This window comes from Antennarius striatus, chromosome 4 (assembly GCF_040054535.1).
Source record: "Antennarius striatus isolate MH-2024 chromosome 4, ASM4005453v1, whole genome shotgun sequence".
Taxonomy (NCBI): domain Eukaryota; kingdom Metazoa; phylum Chordata; class Actinopteri; order Lophiiformes; family Antennariidae; genus Antennarius; species Antennarius striatus.
Window position 1 is genome coordinate 22,137,264 of NC_090779.1, and position 26,385 is coordinate 22,163,648.

The 26,385-nt window shown below is 45.4% G+C and overlaps 1 protein-coding gene across 2 annotated transcripts; it reads left to right on the forward strand.

The window, feature by feature from the left end:
• Positions 1-485: 485 nt before the first annotated feature.
• On the forward strand, positions 486-25,924 carry mon2 (MON2 homolog, regulator of endosome-to-Golgi trafficking). Of its 2 annotated transcripts, XM_068312854.1 has the most exons (35): positions 486-962; positions 4,956-5,019; positions 5,553-5,680; positions 7,160-7,291; positions 8,003-8,132; positions 8,325-8,422; positions 8,616-8,741; positions 8,857-9,051; positions 9,314-9,438; positions 9,744-9,883; positions 9,967-10,120; positions 10,242-10,432; positions 10,593-10,674; positions 11,424-11,605; positions 12,105-12,217; positions 12,839-12,943; positions 13,624-13,704; positions 13,794-13,867; positions 14,171-14,261; positions 14,361-14,462; positions 15,398-15,508; positions 16,789-16,964; positions 17,097-17,259; positions 17,689-17,982; positions 18,105-18,303; positions 19,131-19,774; positions 20,894-21,037; positions 22,261-22,278; positions 22,723-22,851; positions 23,741-23,931; positions 24,138-24,198; positions 24,284-24,407; positions 24,483-24,690; positions 24,782-24,864; positions 25,220-25,924. In XM_068312854.1, exons 1-35 carry the CDS (start codon positions 855-857, stop codon positions 25,381-25,383), a joined length of 5,130 nt encoding a protein of 1,709 aa, XP_068168955.1. In that variant the 5' UTR covers positions 486-854; the 3' UTR covers positions 25,384-25,924. The 2 variants fall into 2 exon arrangements, with proteins under 2 accessions (XP_068168955.1, XP_068168956.1); XM_068312855.1 differs by lacking the exon at positions 22,261-22,278.
• The last annotated feature ends 461 nt before the right edge of the window (positions 25,925-26,385 follow it).

Sequence of the window (26,385 nt, forward strand, 5' to 3'; positions counted from 1 at the left end):
TTAAATTGAAATAGGATGATGATATCAACATGTTTTAAGCTTTTCCCATAATTTTACTGTTTATTTAATTTAGTATCTTTTTTTTGTAGAAAATTAACTATTGGTTACCAAAAAGAAGGAACATCTCTACATAAATGAATCCATTTGTTCAGAGATGAATGAACAATTACGCAAACACGGGTGAAGTTTCTATTTGATAAAGTGAAGAATGTTTTTCATTGGATAAGCAGTTGCCTATATTTACATGTGCTTCATGTCTCTCTGTTAACGTACAACACAGTATAATTAATTCAATACGATTAGTAATTTATCATTTTATATAAATCAACTGTAAAAATCGTTTGACAGGAGTTTTGACCGCTCGTTGACGTCAGTGATAATTGCAGTATAAAGACCTTCCACCAGGGGTAGCTGTAGTCTGTTCCTCTATCGGCCAGTGTTTACGGAAGTCTGAATGACGTGTCACTGTCCAACAAAGCATTGTGGGAAGGAAAGTGTAGCTGTCGGCCGCTGATGACAGACTTCTCAATTGGTCTAATATCTTCGATTAATGAGCAGCCTGAAGGGACAGAAAGAAACCGAAACGATGCTGCTTCGCGAACTTAACGTCTCTTGGCTGTGAAATAGACGAACGAATGACGGTGACGTCGCTGCTCTCCTGCGTACGGGGTGTCGAAGCCGAGACGTGGGATACTATGTCTACGGACCGCGGCGCTTTTATCGCATTTTCCATGTGAGCCGAACCGAGTATCCGCGGATTACACTCCCTTTGTGGATGGGTCGGGGGCGACTGCGCTTCGGCATTCCCTATCGTCTGAAGTTTCTTGAGGTTTCTGTCGAAGACACCGTCAAAGATGTCGACCAGCAGCCCCGAGGCGGTGAAGAAATTGCTGGAGAACATGCAGACGGACCTGCGGTCTCTGTCGATGGAGTGCAAGAAGAAATTCCCCCCAGTGAAAGAGGTTAGCCGGCTAGTTAGCTTCACTAAGCCTTGACGTGGGTGCTCAGCTGGTTGTGTCATATGTGGGGTTTTGTGTTGTTAAATATAAAATGTAGTTAATTAGTCGTTGGAGCCCGTTTCTACATCAACCAGTGGGCCTCTCTGGGACGTGGACATCCGTGAGGTGTCCGTGGACATTAAAAGTTCAGCCGTGGGCCTTCCTGCCAACCGGCCGTCAAGTTAGGGTTTAAACGACTTTTTAAATCTGTCCGTTTTCTCTGGGTGTGGATGACGTGATATCATAAACATAACCCGGATTACACCCAGATGAACACAGCTGACCCACCTTTTTATTTACATGTCAGCATGTTGTTAGCTAACTGTAGGCTCTGGCTGGTGACTGTTAGCATCACAGGTGGTCATTTAAAGGTCTGCTACACGCAGAAGACAACAAACCCTGCGTGGAGGATTTTTAAGTACTGTACACATGTTCAAAGTGTTTTGATTATATTAGGGAATAAAAAGCTTTGTTGGGTTGAGCTTTATTTCCCACTGTTCGGTCATTATTTGGACTAAAGTGATGCTTAAGTCATAATTTTGTTCACTTTTACAAATATAGGAATGATGTCCTCCTCCTTAGCTGAAGTTGGATGAGGCTCTGCAAGATACAACAACATGTTTGCAACAGATTTTTATGAAATGTTTTGAAGGAGTGTAGATATGGGCTGGAAGAATTGATTTGATTTTTTTCACTCTCATCTACATTGTGAGATAAAAACGATCTTAGAAAAAAAGCACAATCAAAATTTGTGAGTCCAGAATGAGTGGACAACAATCTGACTTATCTGTCATTTGTTGTTTGCGGTTGGATTTAAATTTCAAACTGCGCAGTTCGTTTTTTTATTCCCTTGAAAGATTCATTGTGAGTGACTGCTGACTGTGTTCATTGTGTGTTGTGTTGGTGACATAGTTGGAGGAGATGATAGTACAAGGAGGGTTGTTCCAGTGTGTGTTTACTGTTAGATTGTCCACCCAGCTTTTACAGCTCCAGTTAGCGCCTAACAACACTCTTTAATACAGCTTCTGTTTTCAGCGGTTGACTCCTGAGAATGTTTTCATTTCTGCTAAATCTAAATGTAATGTCTAAAAGGTACACAATATTATGAAGCTAGGGAGGATTTCAGAAGCTGTTCTATCAATTACTTGTCAGTGAAATACACACAAAGTGTAGATGACATTATTTAACTGAACTGACGTCATCTCAGTCAGTCTCTTTACCCTAATCCTCCATAGTTCTCCATTTTCTTGCATTCAGAAAAGCAGTCCCACGGGCCATTAGCTAATATACTGTACTGCTTGTGGGGCTTTTGAGGCCATGGTAATACTCATCATCCAGCTATGTGGGGTAATACATATCGGGCTCCACCAGCTTTGTCCCTCAGGTCTCACCTTTTTTGAAGACAGCATTACAAAGAGAGCAGAAATAGTTTAGCGCTGGTTTCTGTTACAGACGGGTTCTTTAGGGAGCGTGGTGCTTCATTAAGAGCTGTCCGCTTTAGACGCAGATTTCTTGGCGTGCTGGGCCTCACCATCACCTCAACTATGAAAATTTAATATGGCTGTAGAGCTCCAGAGATTACAGCACAAGCCCTTCTTTATGACACCTGCACACCTTGAAGTTGCAGCATTGTTGTGTGACATTTTACTTTTGCATCAGTTTGCTTCTAAGCACTCTTAGCTACTTGTTAAGTCTTTGCGTTGTGGGTTGGACTCATAGCCCCCCCCCCCCCCAAAACCATCACATGAACCACTCGCTCTGCCTTCATAGTGTACAGTGTACAGAGTGTGGTGGAATAAAGAAGCTACAGTCTTGTCATGAACCAGCTGTGTGGGGTGACTGCCCTGCTTCACACACCTGACCAGTTTGAATTTGGGCTGTGTTCCAGAGGTCTTCATTTCTAGTTTCTTTTGCTCATTGAACTTTTTCCTCCATGTGCTTGGAGGTGTGTTGTATTCACATTAAGCAAAAAACATTAGAAATCCCGCTGTCCAGACGGCATTGACACCTCCATCGACACTGCGTCTGACGGTGTTTGCCGGCCTTTGCGGAGGGGCCTCCTCCTGAAATGTCTCCTCCATTATTGATTCATCATCAGCTGCGTTTCCTGTGACCTCACCCTCAGGGACCTCAGACTGAGATGCTCCCACAACCTGAGCTCAGGCTCTGGATCATTATGTTGTGACTGAAACAACCTTTTCTGTTTGATTGCTGGTGATTAAATGTGTGGCGATGATATGAATGTGTATTTATTGCTGTGTTTTTGTTAGCACATTCTCTCTCTACGTCCCACTTTTAAAGGAATTAGCTGCTCACACATTTCATCTGAATTACTGTCATGCTTGTTGGTAAATCACCAAAAATAATTACCAAAACCCTATGAAAAGAACAAGGACGCCTTTTCCTGCATTTCCAGTCTCCATTCCAGTTCGTCCCACATTTCTCAGCCGTCTCCCACAGTGCATTGCTCCACAGCCAGCGGTTTCACATTCAGAGACTCTTTTTCACTGGTGAAGCCACCAGGGCTTTACTGTTTATGTGCTCTGATTGCTGTCAGAGAGGAAAGAAAACTGCCAGGTGTCCGTCTCTCCTCTCTAGACGAGCCCTGTCAGGTGTAGTTGCTGAAATCCAACCTGAAAAAGTGCAGCATTAATGAAAGCATGACAGGAATCCATTGTGTGGACCGTACAGCACGACTCATTTGCTACACAGCTCATGTACGCCGTGCAGAGATAAAGCAGCGATCAGCAGAAAGTGAGGATTTGGTGAACTGACGCTTCTTGACTGGAGGAGCCCTTTTCACAATATGCTAAGTCAGCAGTTTGACTCTGGAAGCGTGTTTCTGATGAAAGTCAGATGCTGCTGGTCAGAGGGATGAACAGACATTCAGGGTCAGTTTTGTTTTGAGGATCTCCGCTCAAAAAACACAAAGAACTGAAACCGGGGCACGTAGGGTTACCTTTTTATCTGAGCTGACAACTCCAGGGTTACACCTTACGATAATCTTTTTAAGTGTTGTTGTGTTTTAATTGTCTTGGGGTGCTCATCGGCTTGGTGGTTCTACGTTTGCCTCAGTTGTCGAGGAAAAAAAAGGTGTTTTTGTGGAGCTGTGCAGCTAACAGATGAGATCATTCAATCATTTTAATTATACATTTAAAGTTTGACAAGAAAATTAAACATATACATAATTCGGTGAGGATGATGTGATCTATTTACATTTCATTTAAAGCGACAAAATCAATAAATTATTATTTGAAGATACTGTAAAAAAGAAAGAAAAATAAGCATCAGTTGTTTGTCAATCAGAATCGTCTATTCAGAAGCTGTTCACACCACAACCGCTACTGTTGCCAGGGCAACACCAGAGAAAACATTCCTTGAGTTTTTACCATGGAGCTGAAAATATCCTTTCAGTTTCTTCTAAAACTTGAGTGCTGTCCCAGACGTGGCCGTCCTGGCACTGGTTCAGATCTCTGGGGTTGGAAAGCAGGCAGAACGGTTGTAACTATTTGGGACTGACTTTGTGCTATCCTCACTACCCTGCAAAGACTTCTGGGTAGGTCTGCAGGAACAAAGGAGAAGACGGAGACTAGCATTTTTTTGAAGATTAACCTCAGCAGCAGCTGACTAGGCGTTTCTGAGTGACTGTTGATCTGGTTCTGATTGTTGACTCACGGCGTCTCGACCTTGAGGCTGTTCAAATGACAAGTGATGCAGTCGTGTTGTTGTTCGGATAAATACGCCACTACATTATTCCCTTCTGCGGCTGGTGTCTGACCCCTTATTGCAGGGATTGAGATATGATGTTTTGTGATCCTGACTGGGAAATAAAAGTGATGAGTCATATTTTTCTGTTAGTTTCAATGGAACATTGATTTGAATTGCAACTTTTTGACTTTCCCACAGAAAGATGATTTCTGCTCTGTCCTTTCTGCCCCCCTCACTCCCCCCCCCAAGGCTGCAGAGTCTGGCATCGTGAAGATAAAGACCATTGCAGCCAGGAATGCAGACATACTGGCAGGTGAGTGAGCCTCCAGAATAATGGACTCTCATATACTCTCTTTTTATTTGCCATTGTTTTACAAATTAGGGCTGTGATACCACCAGACTTTCAAAGAAGGTTGTAGCACATCGTCATCTGATTTAATGAATGAAATGTTACCTCATTTTACTGACTTGATTCTTAACTGAACTGGTGTCGCTCTGTTTTAGTTTTGCCCTAATGTTCTCATGATTAATCAAACCTCAGACGATGAGATGCACAATCCATATTTCACTGATTCCTGCATGTACACAGTTTCTTGGTGATCCACAAAAGCAGGACTGACTAAAATCCATGTATAATATGTTTTCCACAGTCACCTCATTTACTCCAGATCCTCTCCAGAATTCAACCACCACTTCCTTTAAAGTACATCAAGTTGTTTTAATGTAATCCTGTTGACAGACAAACAAATAAACCAGCAAACAGATATTGGTGAACACACACAGCCTTTGAATCACCTCTGTCCTGGTACCAGAACCTGATATCCTCCGTCTGCCCTGTCCCTGCAGCTCTCAAGGAGAACAGCTCCGAGGTCGTCCAGCCTTTTCTGATGGGCTGTGGCACCAAAGAACCGAAGATCGCCCAGCTGTGTCTGGCCGCCATCCAGAGACTCATGTCCCACGAGGTGGTGTCCGAGGTGAGAGGACAGCTTTGGAACGCTGATTTTTGCTCACAGATCAGAAGAAATGAACACACCCTAACCCTCATTACTCAGATGTACGATAAAAGAATGCCGGAATGAATGAAATGCATCTTGAAGATGGAGAGTTAAAAAAACAAGATGGCATTTCCGCATCTCTGTTTTTAACAAGTGAAATTAGTAAAAAGCCTTAACTGTCATCTGGATTCTTCACCTCTGGCCTCACAGAGATGATGATCGGCTCCAGCAGCCACCGAGTCTGGACTCATATACTGGTCTAGTCATTAAGAAAACATTTGTAAAGAACAGGAATGTCTTTATCGTGTCTGGTTTGAATGTTTGTTCACGTGACGCAGGAAACCTTTGTCGTCATCAATCATTTATTATTTCAATTATTGGTATAAGATAAAGTGTTTTCTCTGATTGTCATCAATCACCAAGAACCAAATCAAGACCTAAATATTTGAGATGTTTACTTCCAAATATATGTCTTCCTACAACCTGATTTAATCACATTAATGTGGAGATTAATGCAGCTCATCGATCGCCAATTAGGAATTGCTAATATGTGATTGTTTGATTTAAATCTCCTCCTCCGCTCCTTCTGTCCTTCTTTTAGTCTTTGCATCCTGTGCTAAATTGAGCACCCTGGTCACAGTGATTGTGGTCTGTGTGTGAGGCCGATTGTGTGTCTGTTTTAACACATTTCTGCTGCCAACAAACACACAGAATGACTAAACACACACACACACACACACACACACACACACACACACACACACACACACACACACACACAATGTGGATATGGGCTGACTGGGAATCTCAGTGTTGATTGTATGGTGTCACTGGAGACACTTTCTCCTGCAGAGAGAAAGTGATGAGTGTTGTCATTTGGTTTCCTGAGGGAAGGAGTGAGTGTTTGAACGAACGGCAGCGGATTATCTCTGCATGTCCTGAACCTTTCAGAGGGTGATGAGCTCCAGGCCGTCCCATTTCTTCCCTAATTAAGACCTTTTGTTGCTCTCCTCCCTTTGAGTTCGCTGCTACCAGCTGCTTCTTCCGCCCTCCATCCACTCCTGCCTCCTTGTACACGGATGTGGGCATGAAGCTGGCTACTCATGAGGAGCTGGGTTGTCGCCGTCTCACACATGTCCTACATCTTGCTGTGGGCTGACAGCCTCTGCTTGACTTTTATTCATGGTCTTTCTGCAAGATGAAACACATGATTTTTTATTTTTTTTTGAAATAATGAGTCCTGTGACTCCGGCCAGCGGCTCACATAAGAGCAGCAGACAGGTTGCATGATGACCTGAGAAAGGGCGTTCTGTGTCACTTATTGTTAGCATCAGGTGATTGTAACCTCTGAGCAGCAACAGCAGCTGATGTGTGTGTGTCTGTCTGTGTGTGTGATCTGATCAAGCTCAATATAAACATCGGAACGTGTGTGTGTGTGTGTGTGCGCGCGCTTCACAGGCAGCTGCAGGGAACATCATCAACATGTTGTGGCAGCTGATGGAGAACGGCCTGGAGGAGCTGAAGCTCCTACAGACGGTTCTGGTGCTGCTCACCACCAACACGGTCGTACACGATGAAGTGCTTTCCAAGGTACGGCGGCGTCACCCTCCATTAAACTGTTTGTCCTGGTTGACCCTGTCTGTCTGAACTCCATGAAACACATACACATCACAGCGACAAGAAGGGAACAAAATCTCCAAGAAGGCCCCAACAGTTAGGAATGTGTCATAGATGGTGTAACAGAACATTAGTAGTTTTTCTGTTAGCTCCGTTAGCTCAGCTTATCAGTCAGGGTTTGCTATAAATTTAGTGTGAATAATGAAATCCATTGATCAACAGACAAACACATTTTAGAAGAATGAAATAATGACTTCACAGGAAGGCAGGAAGAACTTAGGGGGATTTCAGGCTTCTGCTGCTTACCTGGGCAGGCAAGTGAATCCGATGTCAACATTTACATCCGTTATAATCACATGGAAATCACACTCAGTGAAACATCGCGTCTGTTTTGGTGGCTGCTTCAGTGACACATCTGAGTCCTCAGGTCTCAGGTGTGTCCTCAACATGTTTTCACACCTTTAGTCAGAGCTGTGACCACATCAATCAGGACACATGTTAAGGCTGTTCAAACGCTCCTGTTTGTGCATCACATAAACAAATCAGGATTTTCACCCCCCCCCCACTAAATGTTGTTTTACACCTCCTGAAGACGGACCACAGATGCAGTAATGATTTGTTAATGTTCTGTGAACACATTGTAGTGTATTTTGCCTAATGCAGTGGTGTTTGTTTCTGGCCCAGGCCATCGTGCTCTGTTTCCGTTTGCACTTCACTAAGGACAACATCACCAACAACACTGCGGCTGCCACCGTCAGGCAGGTCGTCACCGTGGTCTTTGAGAGGATGGTGGCTGAGGACGAGCGTTTCAAAGGTCAGAGGGTCGTCAAAGGAAAATGTGACTCCTGAGGAGATCAACAAATGTTTACAAATCTGCTTACAGAATTTTCTTTCAATTGCAATTCCATCAAATGCAGATATCAGTGCAAATCTTTCAATAAGCTTAAAAGAGAATTCAGAGCGGTTCTAGTATTATATAAAACATGCTTTGTGTTGTTTCCCCCAGGCATCGTGGAGCAGCAGCCTCCTGTCCAAGGAAACACCAACAGGCGGTCTGTCAGCACGCTGAGGCCCAGCGCTAAAGACGCATACATGCTGTTCCAGGTAGATCCACCAGAGGACCTCGTAGTCCATCTCCTAGCATTAGATGTTGAGGCTTGAAACAGTTTGGCTACCTGCTTTATCTACGACCGTCGTCTCAAAGTCATCCTTCCTTGCTTATCTTACCAGCAGATCTTCAACCTCTGTGGTGCATGTTGACATAATACTCTATTGTTCAAATGCTGCTTCATTGCAGGACTTGTGCCAGTTGGTGAATGCAGATGCCCCTTACTGGCTGGTGGGCATGACAGAAATGACCCGGACGTTTGGCCTGGAGCTGCTGGAGTCTGTTCTTAATGATTTTCCTGGCGTATTCCTGCAGGTGCTTACTGATGGAGAATTCACACACTCCTATGTTTATAAAAAAAGGAAGGCATGCTCACATTGGTTCTTTACTTCTCCACCTGTATGTGTTATACCATCGGTTTCCACCCTAGCACCAGGAGTTCAGCTTCCTGCTGAAGGAACGGGTGTGTCCCCTCGTGATCAAGCTCTTCTCCCCCAACATCAAGTTCCGTCAGGGCAGTAGCAGCGCCGCTTCACCCGCGCCGGTGGAGAAGCCTTACTTTCCCATCTGCATGAGGCTGCTCCGCGTGGTCTCGGTCCTGATCAAGAACTTCTACAGCTTACTGGTGAGGGAACCGTCTGCAGGGATGGCTGACTAGTTATAACTAGTAGTGCTCCAGGCACTTTTAACAAACTTGGTACCATGTAAGCAATTAAAAATCACAGCTGTTCTTATGCAGTGACATTCACTCAATCTGTGTCTTTTTCCGCACTTCAGTCAAGATAAAAGCTTCAGGATGGCTTCTTAAGATTCTGCAGGGATTTTACCACAGTGCTTCAAGCTGAAGACACATCTGTTGCAGTCTGAAATGTGTGTTTGTCCTCCAGGTGACAGAGTGTGAGATCTTCTTGTCTCTGCTGGTGAAGTTCCTGGACGGTGAGAAGCCACAGTGGCTGAGAGCGGTGGCCGTGGAATCCATCCACCGGCTGTGTGTGCAGCCTCATTTATTACGGTGAGATGCACCAAGAGAACAGCTTGACTAAAAATGAACATTCATTCTTTTACTCACCTCAGACTGGATTTAAACGCGAAACAAAATATACTACCAGCTCCAATTCCTGAGATTGCTTCCACACCTTGTCAACAGGATACTACAGTAGTTTAAATGAATGTTGTGACAGTTACAAAACCATCATTCAAGGAAGAGTTGTGTTCATCTGTGACAAACCCATCCATTTGTCAAATGTCTTAAGTTTAAAGTCAGGTAGTCATGGTTGTTGTTGGTTAATAGTATTTGTTGTGTTGTTTTCTGTTCAGCTCCTTCTGTCAGTCATACGACATGAAACAACACTCCACAAAGGTCTTCAGAGACATTGTCAATGCCCTCGGCTCCTTCATACAGTCCCTGTTCATCGTCCCCAACGCGGGAAATGCTGCTGCCATTGGTGCTCCTGCCGGTATGTTCTCTGTCTGACTGTTCATTTTTAGCTCTACAGGAAGGATCCCCTCAGCTTTTAAAACACCGTGACTCTCTGTCCAGGTGGTTCAGGTTCAGGGGCCCAGGGGGCCGTACAGGGCGGCCCAGGGACTGGCGGGGTCAGCGGGAACCTGACCACCCAAGCTGCGTTTGAATACCGTGGCACCTGGATCCCTCTCATGACTGTTAGTGTCCAGGGCAGCGCTAAGGCCACGTAGTAAGTGCTGCCACTCCCTGGAACACGGATTATTCATCAAAGTAAAGTGAATTAACTGAAGTGTGAACACACACTTCCTGCTCCATCTCATTCCCCTCCTTCCCTGTCTTCCAACCTCTAGTCTGGAGATGCTGGACAAAGTTGAACCTCCGTCCATCCCAGAGGGCTACGCCATGTCCGTGGCCTTCAGTGCTCTGCTGGACCTGGTGCGGGGCATCACCTCCATGATCGAAAGAGAGCTGGCCACGGAGGAGGAGGCAGCTGTCGAGTTCAGGGAGGTGCATCCCGATGAGGAGTGGCAGCTGAAACCTGGTGAGGATGGAGATGTGGGATAATGATGAGGAAACTCATAAGTTGTTCGGGTTCACGGTGTTCAACTTTATGACGTCTGCTGTGGGCACTGCGTATGTACGTTTCCCTGCTCTTAAAGTAAAAGAAGTTAATTCACACATTCTCGGTACATCTGTCTCAGGAGCCCACCTGGTGTGGGAGGAGATGGTCAGCGCCTGCTGGTGTGGTCTTCTGGCCGCTCTGTCGCTGCTGCTCGACGCCAGGTGAGTGGAAACGACCTTTTCACAAGCTGCTCTTCTGTGTTCATGCTGGAAGCACAGATCTGGCTTTCGAGCGAGCTGGGGAGAATTAATTTCCCCTACAGAGGAAAAAGGTCTTCTTGACTGTTTGGTGGTTTTTAATTGCGTTTTGCATGAGGGCACATTGTTATTTTTTTCACAAGCAATTCATACAAAAGTCCTTTATATGAAAATCGAGAACTTTTCCTTCACAAGAGAAAACAGAATAGTGCCCGCAGAAGCCCCTTGTTTTCTAGTGCCCAAATGAGTTAAGGGGGTAAAGTTTTACATTCTGATCGAAGAAACAATGCGCCCCTCATCCTCAGTTATGTTATGTTAACATTTTTATCAGACATTCAGACGTTCAGAAACTGGATCACAAAATACAGGGCCAGAAACTAGGAGAGGATCCGGGCCTGAAGATGATTTTCTACAAATAAAACACATCCCAGATTTTAAGCAGCGTCCATTAGTCCGTTACCTTGACGACCTGCAGCCAGGGTCCCAGAAGGTCAGTGCTGATGAGGAATTTGGATGTGGAAGTCCTGGGGTTTCCGTGGTTACATGTGCCCAGTGTGATCTACTGTCTAATTCTCTGGAACTACATTGGCAGAAAACAAACTGAAAATATCCAAATTCATCTTGATGGATTTAGACTATGCTAAAACTTTGCACAGCTAGCAGTCCATATGGATGCTGTGGGTGTCAGATTAAACTCTATTCTGTCTCCTCAGCACTGATGAGACGGCCACAGAGAACATCCTGAAGGCGGAGCTGACCATGGCATCGCTGTGTGGTCGTCTGGGGTTGGTGACACCCCGTGACGCCTTCATCACAGCCATCTGCAAAGCCTCCCTCCCGCCGCATTACGCCCTGACTGTCCTGAACAGCAATTCTGCCAACCTGTCCAGCAAAGGTGCGCCACAAAACACACCTGGAACACCTGCATGACACAACCCATCTCAGCTGGAGTTAGGCGTTTCTGTCTTAATGTTGGCATTAGCAAAGCAAATCCATAGCTGTACCGCACACAGCTAAAAGTCTGGCCCCTGGTCATGTGTGTTCATGTAGCTAACTAGCACCTGAGCTCTCCAGCACGCCGTCCCTGCGGCCCGAAGCCTTGTTGCATTAATCCGTAAGTTTTCACTTCGGCTTCTAATTAGGAATGTCGAGGAGAGTGTGTCTGGAGAATACACACACGCACACATTGACACACACACATAGACCAACTCCAACATTCATCATTTGCATAATAGCTTGGAGAGATAAATCTAGCAAATTGAGTCTCAGCTCACAATAGATGTTTGCCTTGGAGTTAATTAACAAAGCTCTTCTTGCATGTCGTAAGCTTGTTAGAAAACCTGTTTGTGTGTATTACTGACTATGTGTCTGTGTCCATGCGTGTGTGTTCTCAGCCTACTCCATCCAGGGGCAGAATGTGCAGATTATCAGCCCCTCCAGTGAATCCCATCAGCAGGTGGTGGCGGTGGGGCAGCCGCTCACCGCCCAGCCCCAGGGCACAGTGGTGGTAAGGACAGCAAGAAGGAAGAAGCTATGGCCACACAAAATATTAACAAGTTCACTCAGGTAGCAGTTTCCCAAAAACAAAGATCCAGCCATTTATGAGGAAGATGCATTAAACAAAAAACAAAGCTCTGGAGAAAAGAATCTAAACTGAATAAATACCCAGAATCCTCTGTTCAAACCTGGTATGAACATCTGCCCCGTATTTCATCTCTGTATTTATCCACTTATTTTCTCGATTTGAACACAAAATACCAGCCACAAAGGATGATATATTTTTGTAGATGAGTTTAACGGTCCTCATGCCGTCATTCTTTCATAGAGCATCCTTGAAATAGAATTAAAATGAAATAAATGATGAAATCTAGAGTCTCATAAATCTGAACAACAACAGCATCTCTTCATAACAACATCTACATAAAGGCGTTTCCTCAGCGACAGCTGCTCTGAACACAGGCCGGTCAGTGGATTTAAGTTTGATGGATCCTTATCCTGTTATTAGAAGGAACCCATGAGCTCTTAATCTACAAAGATTGCATATTTTTTAGCTCCTGTTTGTGACTTTATTCTCTTTATTCCACGCTGATGACGTTTCCGATAATGATTTTGTCTGTCCCTCTGTCAGCTGACTGCAAAGAACATCCAGTGCATGCGGACCCTTCTGAACCTGGCTCACTGCCACGGGGCCGTCCTGGGCTCCTCCTGGCAGCTGGTTCTGGCGACGCTGCAGGTACTCCTTCCACCTGGTGACAGACGTGTTTTTACTGAACTATTCCTTTAAAGTCAAGAATTCATCAGTTGTTATTGAATAGCTCATGCCAATCCAGCTCATTTCCATGCCTTTCGCTCCTGTGTCTGGTATTTTTAATCTACTTTAAATTAAACCTGTAGTTGTTTTTTTTTTACTGCATCTGTTGTCTTCCCGGGCCAAAACATCCCAGTCTGGTTGAAGAGTAATTACAAATTACTCTGAATTATCATCACAATTATGTTACACATTTTCACTGCAACTCATTACTGCAGGTTTTTGACCTCCTCTCGCCTGCATGGAACTTTTTCACCTGTTTTTTTTTTCATTCAAATTAGCTGAAATCCTGAGCTGTATTATCACAGACTGGCATCTGTCAGGAGTCAGCCAGGATCTCAGACGCCACCAGCAGGCTTCAGGCGAAATGAATTTTATACATGCATAAATGAATATTTGAAATGCTTATGAGACGAGAGATGATCCGCCAAGAATCATCTTGTCATGCTAGACTGTCAGTGTGATGTCTACCTGTAACAGAACCAGACCAGAGCCCGTTGGATTTCAGTCTAATCAGACGGATCTCATTAGAATTTTTTTACTGCCATTAATTTTATGGAGAATGGGTTCAGCTCTTTCTGAACTCCTTTCTTTGCTCCCCCCAGCACTTGGTGTGGATCCTGGGGCTGAAGCCAGGCGTGGGCGGGGCCCTGAAGCCAGGCAGGGCCGTGGAGGGCCCCACCACGGTGAGTTTTGTGTGAACGTTGTTGAGCATGTGGAGATTTCTGGTTGAAGGTGATGAGCTAACTGCAGCGTTCTGGTTTAATTCAAACAGGTGCTGACCACAGCTGTGATGACCGACCTTCCTGTCATCTCCAACATCCTCTCCAGACTCTTCGAGAGCTCCCAGTAAGGACCAATCCGTAGATACTTTTAAGAAGCATCTGATCATATTTGCAGATGATACAAGGAAACATTCTCAATCAGTAAATAAAATACAGAAGGTTTTGTGTGAGGCACAAGTGATTAAATTTTAGTCTCAAGTTGGAATCCTTTTCCATCTTCATCACTGAAGAACATTGATTCCTGTTAAGAATCTGACCTCCTCATGGTAACAGCTATTCACGTCAGTCAAGCATATTAGGTATATGTAACAATAAGCATACCAAATACATTTAATTATAAGCTTGATCAATGTTTGGTGTGATTTAGGTACCTGGATGATGTGTCGCTGCATCACCTGATCAACGCTCTCTGTTCACTGTCCTTGGAAGCCATGGAGATGGCTTATGGAAACAATAAGGTGAAGATGATTTTATTCTGATGTGTTTGATTACTGTTTGTCTTTCATTCAACTTGAATGTATTCAGTGTTACAAGATGTTTCATTTGATCCATTTCAGGAGCCGTCTCTCTTCGCTGTGGCAAAGCTTCTGGAGACGGGTCTGGTTAACATGGACCGGATAGAGATCCTGTGGAGGCCTTTAACCGGACACTTGCTGGAGGTAACATCTCTAGAGGAGCAGACGAGGAGCTGAGCTTTAAAACATCACGATTCATTCACACTCTGAAAGACTGAACTCACTGAAGGTCAAACAGAATCATCATTTGGTTATTTTTATTTTTTAAATTATTTCTCCAAGTAGTTTTCTGCCACAGTTGATTTACATTTTTTAACTCCTGATGGTTGTCATAGCAAGCTTATTTACTCACACATTGAATCAGGATTTATGAGATGTTAGTGTTCATGACCTTTAATTTACTTCAACATTAGAAAGATCTCTGCCTCTCCTCTTCCTCTCTCTTTTTGTTCTCTCTTTCTGTCTCCTCCTCTTGTTGCACCTTCAGGTAACAGGGTTTAGTAAACTAATGTATGGATTTTTGAGTGTATCTTATGTCTGTTTTATTATTATTTATTGGGTTAAGAGCTTTTCTTTATCTCTTTTCTCTTTTGCACTCCTGTCTGTCTTGCAGAAGGTAAGCTCAGATCCCTGCTCTGTAACTTGAATGTCCCGCCTCTTCTTTCTCCCCACCAATCCAGTCTCTCTCTGCATCAACGTTGTAACGTTGTCGATGTGTCACACGATACGACTGTCCCAATCCAGAATGTGTCTGTGTGCTTTGCTAGCAGTGTTGGTGACATTCTTGTGTGCAGTGGAGAGGCCTGATTGATCATCTGAAACTAGATTAAAGCATCAATCAAACGCTGCTCGTCTTACTGTTTAGGATTTTGTGGATTCAGATTGGCCTCGTGTGTTTCTACACCAGCTTTCATGATTCCAGTCTGTCACAGGATTGCTGCTGTCACAGGGCTTCTCGCTCTCGGGTTCACTTCTCCCACTGGTTTCACATCCGCTGTGAACACTGCTGGGAAAATCAACAACTGCATCCGATTGGCTTGCTGTGTCTGCATTTGAGTGTGTATGTGATATGTCCACAGGTCTGCCAGCACCCCAACTCAAGGATGAGAGAGTGGGGGGCCGAGGCGCTGACAGCGCTCATCAAGGCTGGCCTGGCCTACAGGCACGACCCCCCTCTGGCCCTCAATCAGGTACTGAAGGACACCAAATAATTAATGAAAAACAACAAACAAACACCAGTTTATCAGACAAATGTGTGTCTTTTGTTTTTGTGGATTTCATTTCTGAATATAGCTTCTCATCCTTCTTCTCCTCCCTCTTCTTTTATCCTTCCTCATCTTCTCCTTTGCTTCTCCTTCTCATTCTTCTTGTGCGATTCATGTTCATCTTTTTCCTCCCCCTTTTCTCCTTCTCCTCCTTCCTCCTATGGGTGGTTCGTATGAAAACTACAAACTGTTGTGAAGCGTTGATCTTTTTACTGTTTTAGAGACACCGATGTTTTGTTGATCTTTTGCGGTGTTCATTTTTGACATTTTGAAAAACCTCCTCCACCTCGTCGGTGTGCGTCATGAGAGATAGGACTGTGTGCCGGTCAGGTAGAACGTGAGAAACAAATGTCACGCTCACTTTCTTTTGTCGCTCACTGCGACCTTCACCTCGGTGCTGCAGAAGAAGGACGGGAGGCGCTCGGAGCTTATCTGGAGGAGGATGGGGAAGAACTTGGCGACAAACACTTCTTCTAAGCTCGTTAAAAACCGTAACGTTTGGGTTTTACATTGCTAAAATATTCTAGTTTTGAATACAGTGATGTCATCTTGTTGTCTTAAAACGCATGAGAGTTCAGTTATCATATAAGAGAATTGATATTTCACTTGATGAAGGCTGCCATCAGATCCCTAAAGGTGTGCAACTCATAATCGGTTCCTCAGATTGCTTATATTTTCATTTGTATCCCTAGTTGGTGACTTTCATGTTGTTTTGCTCATTCCGGTTCTTCTCTCCGGTTGCAGGGGCATCTTCGTCCCGGGCCTGACATTTTCTACTCCACGATTTGTGCTATTAGCAGCTGGTGATTTTTTTTTTTTTTTTGTGGAAAATTAACAAATTCGCTTTTCAGAATTAACATACCTTCATTTAATTTGACTTCCAACCAAATTATCTGCGTTTGAATTGCACTTAAATAATCCGGGATGTTCATGGCTATAGATGCTTGTCAAAGAGACGATCACCTCAAGACATAAACAGCTGGTGGCGCTGCAGGCTACAGGAGCACTCCACTCCTATCAGAGAGAGATGATATCATTAATGAGGTCTGCCAGATGTCGATCAGGTGGAAAACGGCATCAAAGTAGCCATGAAAACATGACATCGATTTCCTATCCAGCTGCTTTTACTGATGAAAGGAAGCCATTCTGACCATTATAAAAAAATCATTTATTAATAAGTTAAATGGAACCTTTTCACCCCTCAGCGGCTGCAGCTTCTGCTGCTGAACCCCTTGAAGGAGCTGTCCAACGTGCTGCACGCAGACATCCGGCAGAAACAGCTGGAGAGCGTCCTGCAGATCCTTCAGAGCCAGGGGGACAGCCTAGGGCCCGGCTGGCCCCTCGTCCTGGGTGTCATCGGAGCCATCCGGAATGATCAAGGGTAAGAAGACCAGATTGATGAAAGAACACATTTTACTGACAGTAAACATGTCAAATGTTATGAAATCCCCAGATCATTAAGAACTGTTCATTATATGCAAATATTTTATTTTTTGACTCTTTTTCTTTCCAGCGAGTCGTTGATCCGAACTGCCTTCCAGTGCCTGCAGCTGGTGGTGACGGACTTTCTACCCACCATGCCTTGCACGTGCCTCCAGATAGTTGTGGATGTCGCTGGGAGCTTTGGCCTGCAGAACCAGGAGCTCAACATCAGCCTCACCTCCATCGGCCTGCTGGTGAGTTCACGGATTCTCAGCTGATGAATGTCAGACGTCATCACAGAGACATTCATGAACTGCTCTGTGGAGCTTCTGAGATGCCACCAGTGGAATTCCCAGGTGTGAATGTGTCACCATAGAGGCGTGCTAACAGAGAATGTAGGAATGTAAATGAAAATAATCCTGCCTGACATACAGTATTATTGTTTTGCATCATTTGATCTCATTTGGCAGCACTTAACTACTCTGCTGACATTTCATAGATACTTTATACATTATTCAGGACATGAAAACCCTGATATTGATCTGCGGTTTGCAGGATTATTTTTCTTGGAGTGTGGCGGTTCTTGCAAGATTACTTTATGGTAATAGGATAGCAGTACTGCCTGAAGCGCTTTCCCCCAACCTTCATGTCCAATTTATGCCCCTTGCATTCTCACCCCACAGTGGAACATTTCAGACTACTTCTTCCAAAGAGGCGAAGCCATCACGGAGGAGCTGGAGAGGGAGGAGGCGGCTCTGCAGAAGCAAGCCCAGGAAAAAGGAGAGCCGCTGAACAGGCCCTTCCACCCTGCCCCGCCTTTCGATTGCCTGTGGTTGTGCCTCTACGCCAAGCTGGGAGAGTTGTGTGTCGACCCACGGCCTGCCGTGCGTAAAAGTGCTGGCCAAACGTTGTTCTCTACCATCGCTGCCCACGGGACCCTGCTGCAACAGCCAACATGGCACATCGTGGTCTGGAAGGTAGTGAGAAAGTTCCCTTTTCATTCGCTTTAGTTGTGCGGGAGGAGGAATTGGAATAAAAAGTTTCATTCCTTGCTAATGTATCAAAGCTAACAAGGTGGCAACCTTCCTGTCACCTACAGGTGCTGTTCCATCTGTTAGACTGCGTGAGGACGTCTTCCACCACAGCAGACAAAGAGAAGATCGAGTCCGGCGGAGGAAACATCCTCATCCACCACTCACGCGACACAGCTGAGAAGCAGTGGGCGGAGACGTGGGTGCTGACGCTAGCTGGGGTTGCGCGCATCTTCAACACGAGGCGGTATCTCCTCCAACAGCTAAGTAAGCATCATGAAGTCTGACAGACTCCGATTTATAAAGGTCCCCCATAGAATAGAAATCTTTTTCAAATCAGAGTCTACAAATCCTACGTGGAGCTTCGCAGCTAAACGGTTTTGCAATGTGGATCTGTACGACAATAAATGTTAACATTTAGGCACCCCTGTGATTCTCAAAGTTTTTATCTGTTCCAAACTGACCCCGGCCCCACATCAGAGAAGGGAAAAGTTATGTGGCCCTTACATGAAAAAGTTTGGAGACCCCTGGCCTTGAACAATGACTCTATGCAGCTTGTGAAGCGTAATCCATGTCCACATCTCAAGAGTCTTTCTTTAGCTAAGGTGGTTTCAGCTGTTTTTTTAGAATGCTGCAGGACTCCAGCATTATAATCTCGAGTAGACGATGACGTTCCTGAAAATCTCTGTCCTGAAATCCGTACTTCGGTGCTGCTCATATCAAAAGTCTAGACATGGCACAGCTGTTCTGGTGGTATTAGTGTGCGTTCTGTCGTGTTCAGCTCCGTGTAGACAAGATTAATATTCCAGGGAGATATGAATGATAAAACACGAGCTCCTCATTAGCTACTCTCATCGCTCTCTGCAGTGCTAGATTACAAGAGGTGACTCATAACAAGCAGCACATTCCAAGATTTAATGTCACTTAGAAGAAAGCTGCTCCTCCGACACACACAACCGAGATCAAATAAATATTGTGCGGCAGCAGCGTCTGTGATGTAGACCTGCTTCCTTTTCTCACTGCGTGGCTTCCTGTCTGTCTGTTGATGTACTGTTAGCGACCAGAGCTAACCGATGTTAATCCATTCCTTTCAGGTGATTTTTTTGAGGCCTGGGAGGTTCTGCTGAACCACATCCAATCAGCCGCTCTCAGCAAAAACAACGAGGTCTCATTGGCCGCCCTCAAGAGCTTTCAAGAGATCCTTCAGATCGTCATGCCCGTGAAAGACTCGGACAAGGCAGCTGACGCGTTCGCTGCCATGGGCGTTCCCCCGGTCCTCATTGACCCCCTCTCAGCGTCTGGTCCAGGCAGACCCCTGGTGCGTTCAGACTCACTGGTGGAGAGGCTGACGCGCTACAACGGTGCCGAGCTGCAGGCCCCTCCCCCGGGGGAGGAGTCAGCGTTAGAAGACTCAGCGCTGTGGTGGTCAGCGTGGAACACGTGGTATCGGACTGGTACGGACAGCACCAGCCCCCCCAGCGGCCCGACAGAGAAGCTGTTTTTCATCCCCAGCCAGCCCTTCCTCACGGCGCTGATCCAGATCTTCCCAGCGCTCTACCAGCACATTAAAGCCAACTTCAGCATGGAGGACCTGAAGAAGCTGGGGGTCATCCTCCACGGGGCGGTGTCAGTGCCCATCAGCAGCGACGCCTCGCCCTTCATCCTCCCATCCTACACCGAGGCGGTGCTCACCAGCCTCCAGGAAGCCGTGCTCACCTCTCTGGACGTTTTACAGAAGGTAGGTCAAAAGTTAGCATCACAGTTTAAAGGCTTTGTATGATTTAATCCACCCCCCCCCCACATCACAGGCCAGTAAACACAAGTGGGTTGAATATGATTTAACAGAAAGAAAGAAAGAACACAAGGTTCAAGCTGTTAACATCAGAGAAATGAGGAATCGAATACACCAAACATTTATGCCACATACAGTGTCACTGAGGAAAAGACAGGAGACAGAGCTGGAGGTAGCAGAGATGAAGATGCTGAGGTTCTCTCTGGGAGTGACCAGGAAGGATAGGATCAGGATTGAGTACATCAGAGGGACAGCACATGTTAGAGGTTTTGGAGATAAAGTCAGAGAGGCCAGACTGAGATGGTTTGGACATGTCCAGAGGAGAGATAGTGAATATATTGGTAGAAGGATGCTGAGTTTTGAACTGCCAGGCAGGAGGCCTAGAGGAAGACCAAAGAAGAAGTTTATGGATTGAGAGAAGAGGATGCAAAGGACAGGGTTAGATGGAAGCAAATGATTCGCTGTGGCGACCCCTGAAGGGAAAAGCCGAAAGGAAAAAAAGAAGAAGAAGAACAGACTGATGATGTCATTGGAGTAGGTGGTCCTTCGACCCGGGACCCATGAGGTCACATGCTAACAGATACTGGTCCAAATCGGTTGTAATTATTGATCACATATGAATTTAAATTATTATATTACATAAGTGGAGTGTAAACATTCACATTTTATGCTGTGGTTTTTTTTATGTGAATAAATTAAGTGTGATTTATTACAGCAGACAAAGTGATTCATTAGAAGTGCATTTCTGTTATGTGTAATATTTCATAATAAACAGCTGAATAAGCATGTTGTTTATGAACGATTGCACCTACATGTGACTTTAAATTTATGAGCTCAGATTAGATGAAAGATCAGACTAAAAGGCTCTAAGTCGTTATTTTGTGTGTCTATTGTTTGTCTCCTGGTGGCTGTTATCCTTTAAGACACTATCTGATTCCTGCCAGTTTCACAAATGACAAAGAGAAGTGTCAGATGTTTGAACTGAAGCTGAAGCCAGCCTGTTAAGTCATGTGATGTGCGGTCCTGTGACATCATCGGTGTTTGTTCCTCCGTTCCCTGCTGTAGGCCATCTGTGTGGGTCCGGAGAACCTGCAGGTCATGTACCCGGCCATCTTCCAACAGCTGCTCCTCTTCGTGGAGTTCTCCTGCAAACCTCCTCAGTACGGCAGGATGGAAACCAAACACGTGGCCAATGCCAAATACAACCAGGTAAAGGGGGGGGGGTCGCATCCACGACACAAACCTTTATTTGTTACATTTTGATTTTTATCGCCTGAATCTTCAGTCGTCCTGAGAAGCCATCCTTTCTTGTTGTTGCCCCTGCCCTCCCCCCATGAGCTTGGCAGGCTCCCCTCAGCCCCCGCCACCCCCTAGGATGTATTTTCCATCATGTTCCCTCTGTTTTGCTTCATTTTGCTTGTTCACCAGAGTTTCCACCAGGAGAGGTTGTCATGACGATCTGTCCCACCGTCATGACGGTTAATAGAACATGTCAGAACCAGTTCTCGGTTCTGTACCGATACCTTTATGAGATGCTGTGTTAAACTGTTCACTGGTGCTGTTCTTTCAGACTTGACAGGCCCAAAAGATGCAGTATCAGCAGCGTTATTTTCAAAAGCGTATTAATGAATGATTCATTGTTGAAAAGCAGGACTTTGCTGCTCTATTTCCTCCAGAAAAACACTGTAAGCTTCTCAAACAGAGCACCGACTTATTAATGTGTGACGCTTTTCATCAGTCTCCGGTTATCTCCTCAAAACTTCACAGCGTACTTAACGTTTTTCTTCAAACTGAGACCTCCTCTCCGCTGCTTCTTTCTTCAAGATTAATATCAGGATAAATCTGATATTTGTGAGCGTAGAGCTGACAAACTCATGTTAGCTAACATTGAAAATCAATTTTCTTCTTCTGCCCGGAGGGGTGGGGGTCAGCCTTCAGTTCCCTGGTGGAAACCCTGGACTTCATTTACAAAAGAACTTTGTCAACACAACAAATAATTCATTCTCATTTATAGGTTTTGATGACGGTGTCTGTTTGTGTTCTTGTAACCTATAAATCCAATCCTTGCTTTGCCTCCTGGGGGGTAGTGAAAGTCATCTTGCTCCATCCATCGTCGGCAGGTTGCAATCATTACGCTAAACGTTATCCGTTTGTCGAGCATGTGGGGCCCAGACTCTTTCGATCCTGGACTCTGTGATTGATTGGAATCCCTTTAAATAGTTTCAGTCAGAGGATCAAACCGAACCCCCCACCCAGCAGACGGAAGCTCTGGGTGGTCTCTATTACATATTATTGTTAGCCTCAGAGGTCCTGGATGCTAAGGCTGTTTACTTTTGTTTATCCAGCGTCATCACTGCACATTCACTGCACCCTGATCACCAGTTTAATTGCGATCTTCTCTCATTTTGTTTCTTGGTTCTGGATTACCGTAGATCCAGCTGTTTGCTCCGGTGAGTTCTGTCCCTTCCTTCAGCCCCTTCCTTTAATTTCACTAAGATGTGCCTGAATGGTGGTGACCTGCCCTCTGCGCTAGATGAGACGCCACATCATAAAACCGTCTCTCATCTGCGTCTCTCACCCACTCCACCCCCCACTCCCTCTCTGCCTCCCACTAACTGGTGGTCATGCCTCTGTGTGCACTGCCCCTGTGCCACTCCACCTTCTCTGACTTTTGTGATTTTGGTGATGCTCGTACGCACAATCGTGATTCTGTTTCCTTAAAGACACACTTTGTTGCATCAAATTGTTTTGGGGCTTTTTTGGTTATTCATCTGAACAGTGTGACCTGTGTGCTGATCCAAAGTGTGTCTTTAAAACTTGCTTTCAGTGTGGCCTCAGCAGCAGGGTTCTGGTCGCTGTGTTTGGTCTCTTGTTAAATCCTTTTGTCTCCACAGGCGGAGTGGGTTGCCTTAAACTACGTGCCCTTTGCTGAGCGTTCCTTGGAGGTGGTGGTGGATCTGTACCACAAGACGGCGTGCCATAAAGCCGTCATCAATGAGAAGGTCCTGCAGAGCATCATTAAGGTATTACAAAAAAAAATGACCCTCGCTGTCAATCCCAGTTCTTCACCTTGTGATGTTTTTTTTGTCTGGAAGTTGTGGAGGTGCTGTTTTCCTTTGGTCTCAGCTTGAGTTTTTATTGGCCGCTCACGGAGCTGCAGCTGTTATCGAGCCTTGCAGCGGCTGTAAAGTGTGGAGCGATGCTATGAAAAGATTTTGTCATTTGAAGTGCATTAACACAATTTCACATTTGGGGGAGGTAAATAATTGTGTCTCGGCCGACTTTATCTTATTTCTTTGGCTTTTGATGCATGTTGACATTCAGGTGTTAGCCAAGCCGATTGTTGGTCTGATGCATCGGAGCCCTGCGCACTGTCAGGTTAACCCTAAATGTTCTGGCTCACTGACAGTAAAAAAGATTCCCATCACTCTTCAAAAACTCCGGACTCATGTCTGTGGTTGTGTCTCGCCTCGGCGTCCAATAACAGGCAGTTTCCAGACATCTTCAGCAGTCTGTCACCAAAGCTGAAGACGTCTAGCACAGGTTATCCGGTTTCTCACACCTGCGTCTCGCTGCTGCTTTCCCACAGTGAAACCTTAAACTGAGAGTTAATTTGGCAAGAAGCTGTGGAGAAATGTTGGTCCCCACCCTTTTTTGTCTCCACAACAAAAAGGGGATATTTTTAAAATCACAACCTTGGGGACGCCAGCTGTTCTCTGACAGATAACTGAAAGATGACTTCATACTTCTGGTCTATCGGGTGAAACTCGAACAGGACCGCTGGTGGTTCACCTTGTTCGTTAAAGTCTTTCCACATTTTAGAATTGAGGTGAAAGGATTTTAGCTTTAGGGTTTTTTCAGTCAGTCTCATTTCTGTTGCCGTCTCTTTTTTGTCTTCTCTTTGCCCCCCAGACTTTACGGATGCCCCTGGGTTTGAAGTACGCCTGTCCGTCAGAGACTACCTGGAAGCTCGCCGTGTCATCTCTGCTCAAGGTGCTATCTATAGGGCTGCCGGTTGCACGGCAGCACGCCTCATCTGGGAAGTTCGACACCATGTGGCCAGAGCTCGCCAATGCCTTCGAAGACTTCCTCTTTACCAAGAGGTACAGACAGTCTGAAAGGAGCAGCCCAACCAAAAATAAAAGTCAGACATTGTTTACGAACGCAGAGTCGTTCAAAACGTTCTCAACAACTCATCTGGACGGGGACTTGAATTGTCATCTTTGGGTGGACTGATCCTTTAATGAGACATCGTGCCAGAGTTGGACGCCCCGAGCACCAAACTAATTTTCCTGGTTTTCTTTTGTAGCACACCTCCAGACAACGTCTCCATCCAGGAGTTCCAGAAGAATGAAGCCGTTGATGTCGAGGTATAAATTCCTGCTCCGTGTTCTCATCGTGTCAGCAGGACTCTGTGAGGAAGGCAGCATCTTCATCGTTGTGTCTTCTTTTCAGGTGGTGCAGCTGATCAGCACAGAGATTTTACCGTTTGCCAATTTTATTCCCAAAGACTTCGTTGGTCAGATTATGGCGATGCTCAACAGAGGCTCCATTCATTCACAGTCTCCCTCGTTCACAGGTAAGGTTTTGTTGTTTACTTGCATTTGTAACCATTTTGGTAAGACATAGTCTAATGAGTGTCTTTCTCTCACAGAGGCGGAGATCGACGTCCGCATGAGGGAGGAGTTCTCAAAGGTGTGTTTTGAGACGTTGCTGCAGTTTTCCTTCAGCAACAAGGTGTCCACCCCTCAGGAGGGCTACATCTCCCGCATGGCACTCTCTGTGCTCCTCAAGAGATCCCAGGACGTCCTCCGACGGTACGTGGAGGACGAGAGGCTGAGCGGACGCTGCCCCCTGCCCAGGTACCGACACCGACTCTCCTTCCACCGTAACACCTTCAGGTTTAACGTCCTGGGTGTCTCTTTTCCTGACAAGGGTTTTTCTTTACTTCAGGCAACAGGTGACTGAGATCATCTTCGTCCTGAAAGCAATCAGCACTTTGATGGACTCACTGAAGAAGACTCAGCCAGAGAATGGTGAGTGTCAAACAGTGTCAGAGACCACTTAGATGCTGGGATGAAAAGAGGCAATAAAATAATGTGGGAAAAATGTACGTAGAGTAAAACAAACCTTGACGACCCCACAGGTTTCATCTTTTCTTCTGGTGACGTTCTTCTGTTGATCTGTAGACCAAATTGGGACGTTCTGACGTTCTTCAAGATATTTGCATTACCAAACTCATTTACGTACCCCTGTGGGAACTGCATCAAGCAAATGAATTCTTTGATTGCCTCCCATCACAATTTATAATCTTCTCCTCCCATCCCTCCCATCCTCACCCCGTCCTCTCTGTTTCCTCCCTGATTGCTTTCTTTTGTTTTCCACCTGCAGTGGACGGCAACACGTGGGCTCAAGTTATTGCCCTGTACCCCACGCTGGTGGAGTGCATCACCTGCTCTTCCTCCGAGGTGAGCTCCGCCCTGAAGGAGGCCCTGGGGCCCTTCAAAGACTTTATGCAGCCGCCCATCTCCAGAGTCCAGAACGGAGAGTCCTGACCGGACTCGCTTTGAGCTCCTTGTTTTCTATCATGAAGAATTCTTGAATGTGTCTTTTTTTGACCCTCGTGCTTAATGAGCGCAAGGACTTGAACGCTGACATGAAGCGACCCCCACACACACACAGTGACCAGAGACCCGAGGTCACCCGGAACCATGTCGACGACTTTCATACGCATCCTCGTATGCTTCTCATGTGAGCTGATCGCACCTCCGCCCCATTCATTCAGACTGGCTGCACTCGTGTGTTGATGACAGATTAAAGTATTGCAGTGTTGCCTCTGGGTTGATGTGAGTTTCTTCTCCTGGGGGATGCAGAGTCAGTGTACACTGTGTGGTGATTGTGTTGATGATGTAAAACATTTTAAAAAAAAACATGGGGACTTGTTGATCTTAGAAATTAACTTTTGCAGCATTTTCAACAGTGAGGATTTTATGCAAGAAAACAAATCTTACTGTAACATTCCATGTCATCGTTAGCCAGCCATCGTTACAGGGATGTACTCGCCTGTGTCAAATAAATGGGACGATTTTACGATCAGCTCTGTGCTCAATGTGTTTTAACACGACCTGCAACCTCCGTTATACACCTGGTGGCAGGTAGGACAGCATAGCTATACCAAAGTGTTGCTCTACCGTTCACCTACAGATGGCGCTGCAGCAGCTAAATTATTACTGATGCTGGGAGGACCGGTTAGAATTACTGGTCACTTGTCAGTGACCAGTAATAAGTGATATCACTTATTAGTAAAGAGAGGATTATAAATCCAGGTATGTAAACAGGAGGTGACTTCATAACTTGGTTCAGCACAATAAAAGTGGATTTCTTTTAACATACATACATGAGTTGCTGAAGATGTCTGTGTAGGTTCTCAGTCATCCAGGTCATGGTGATCCAAAAGCTGTTTAAGTCAATCCACTGGACGTTCTTAACGTCCAGTGGATTTGGATGAGTTGCTGGAATAAAAAACAAGAAGGAACACTAATTTAGGAAAAACAGAT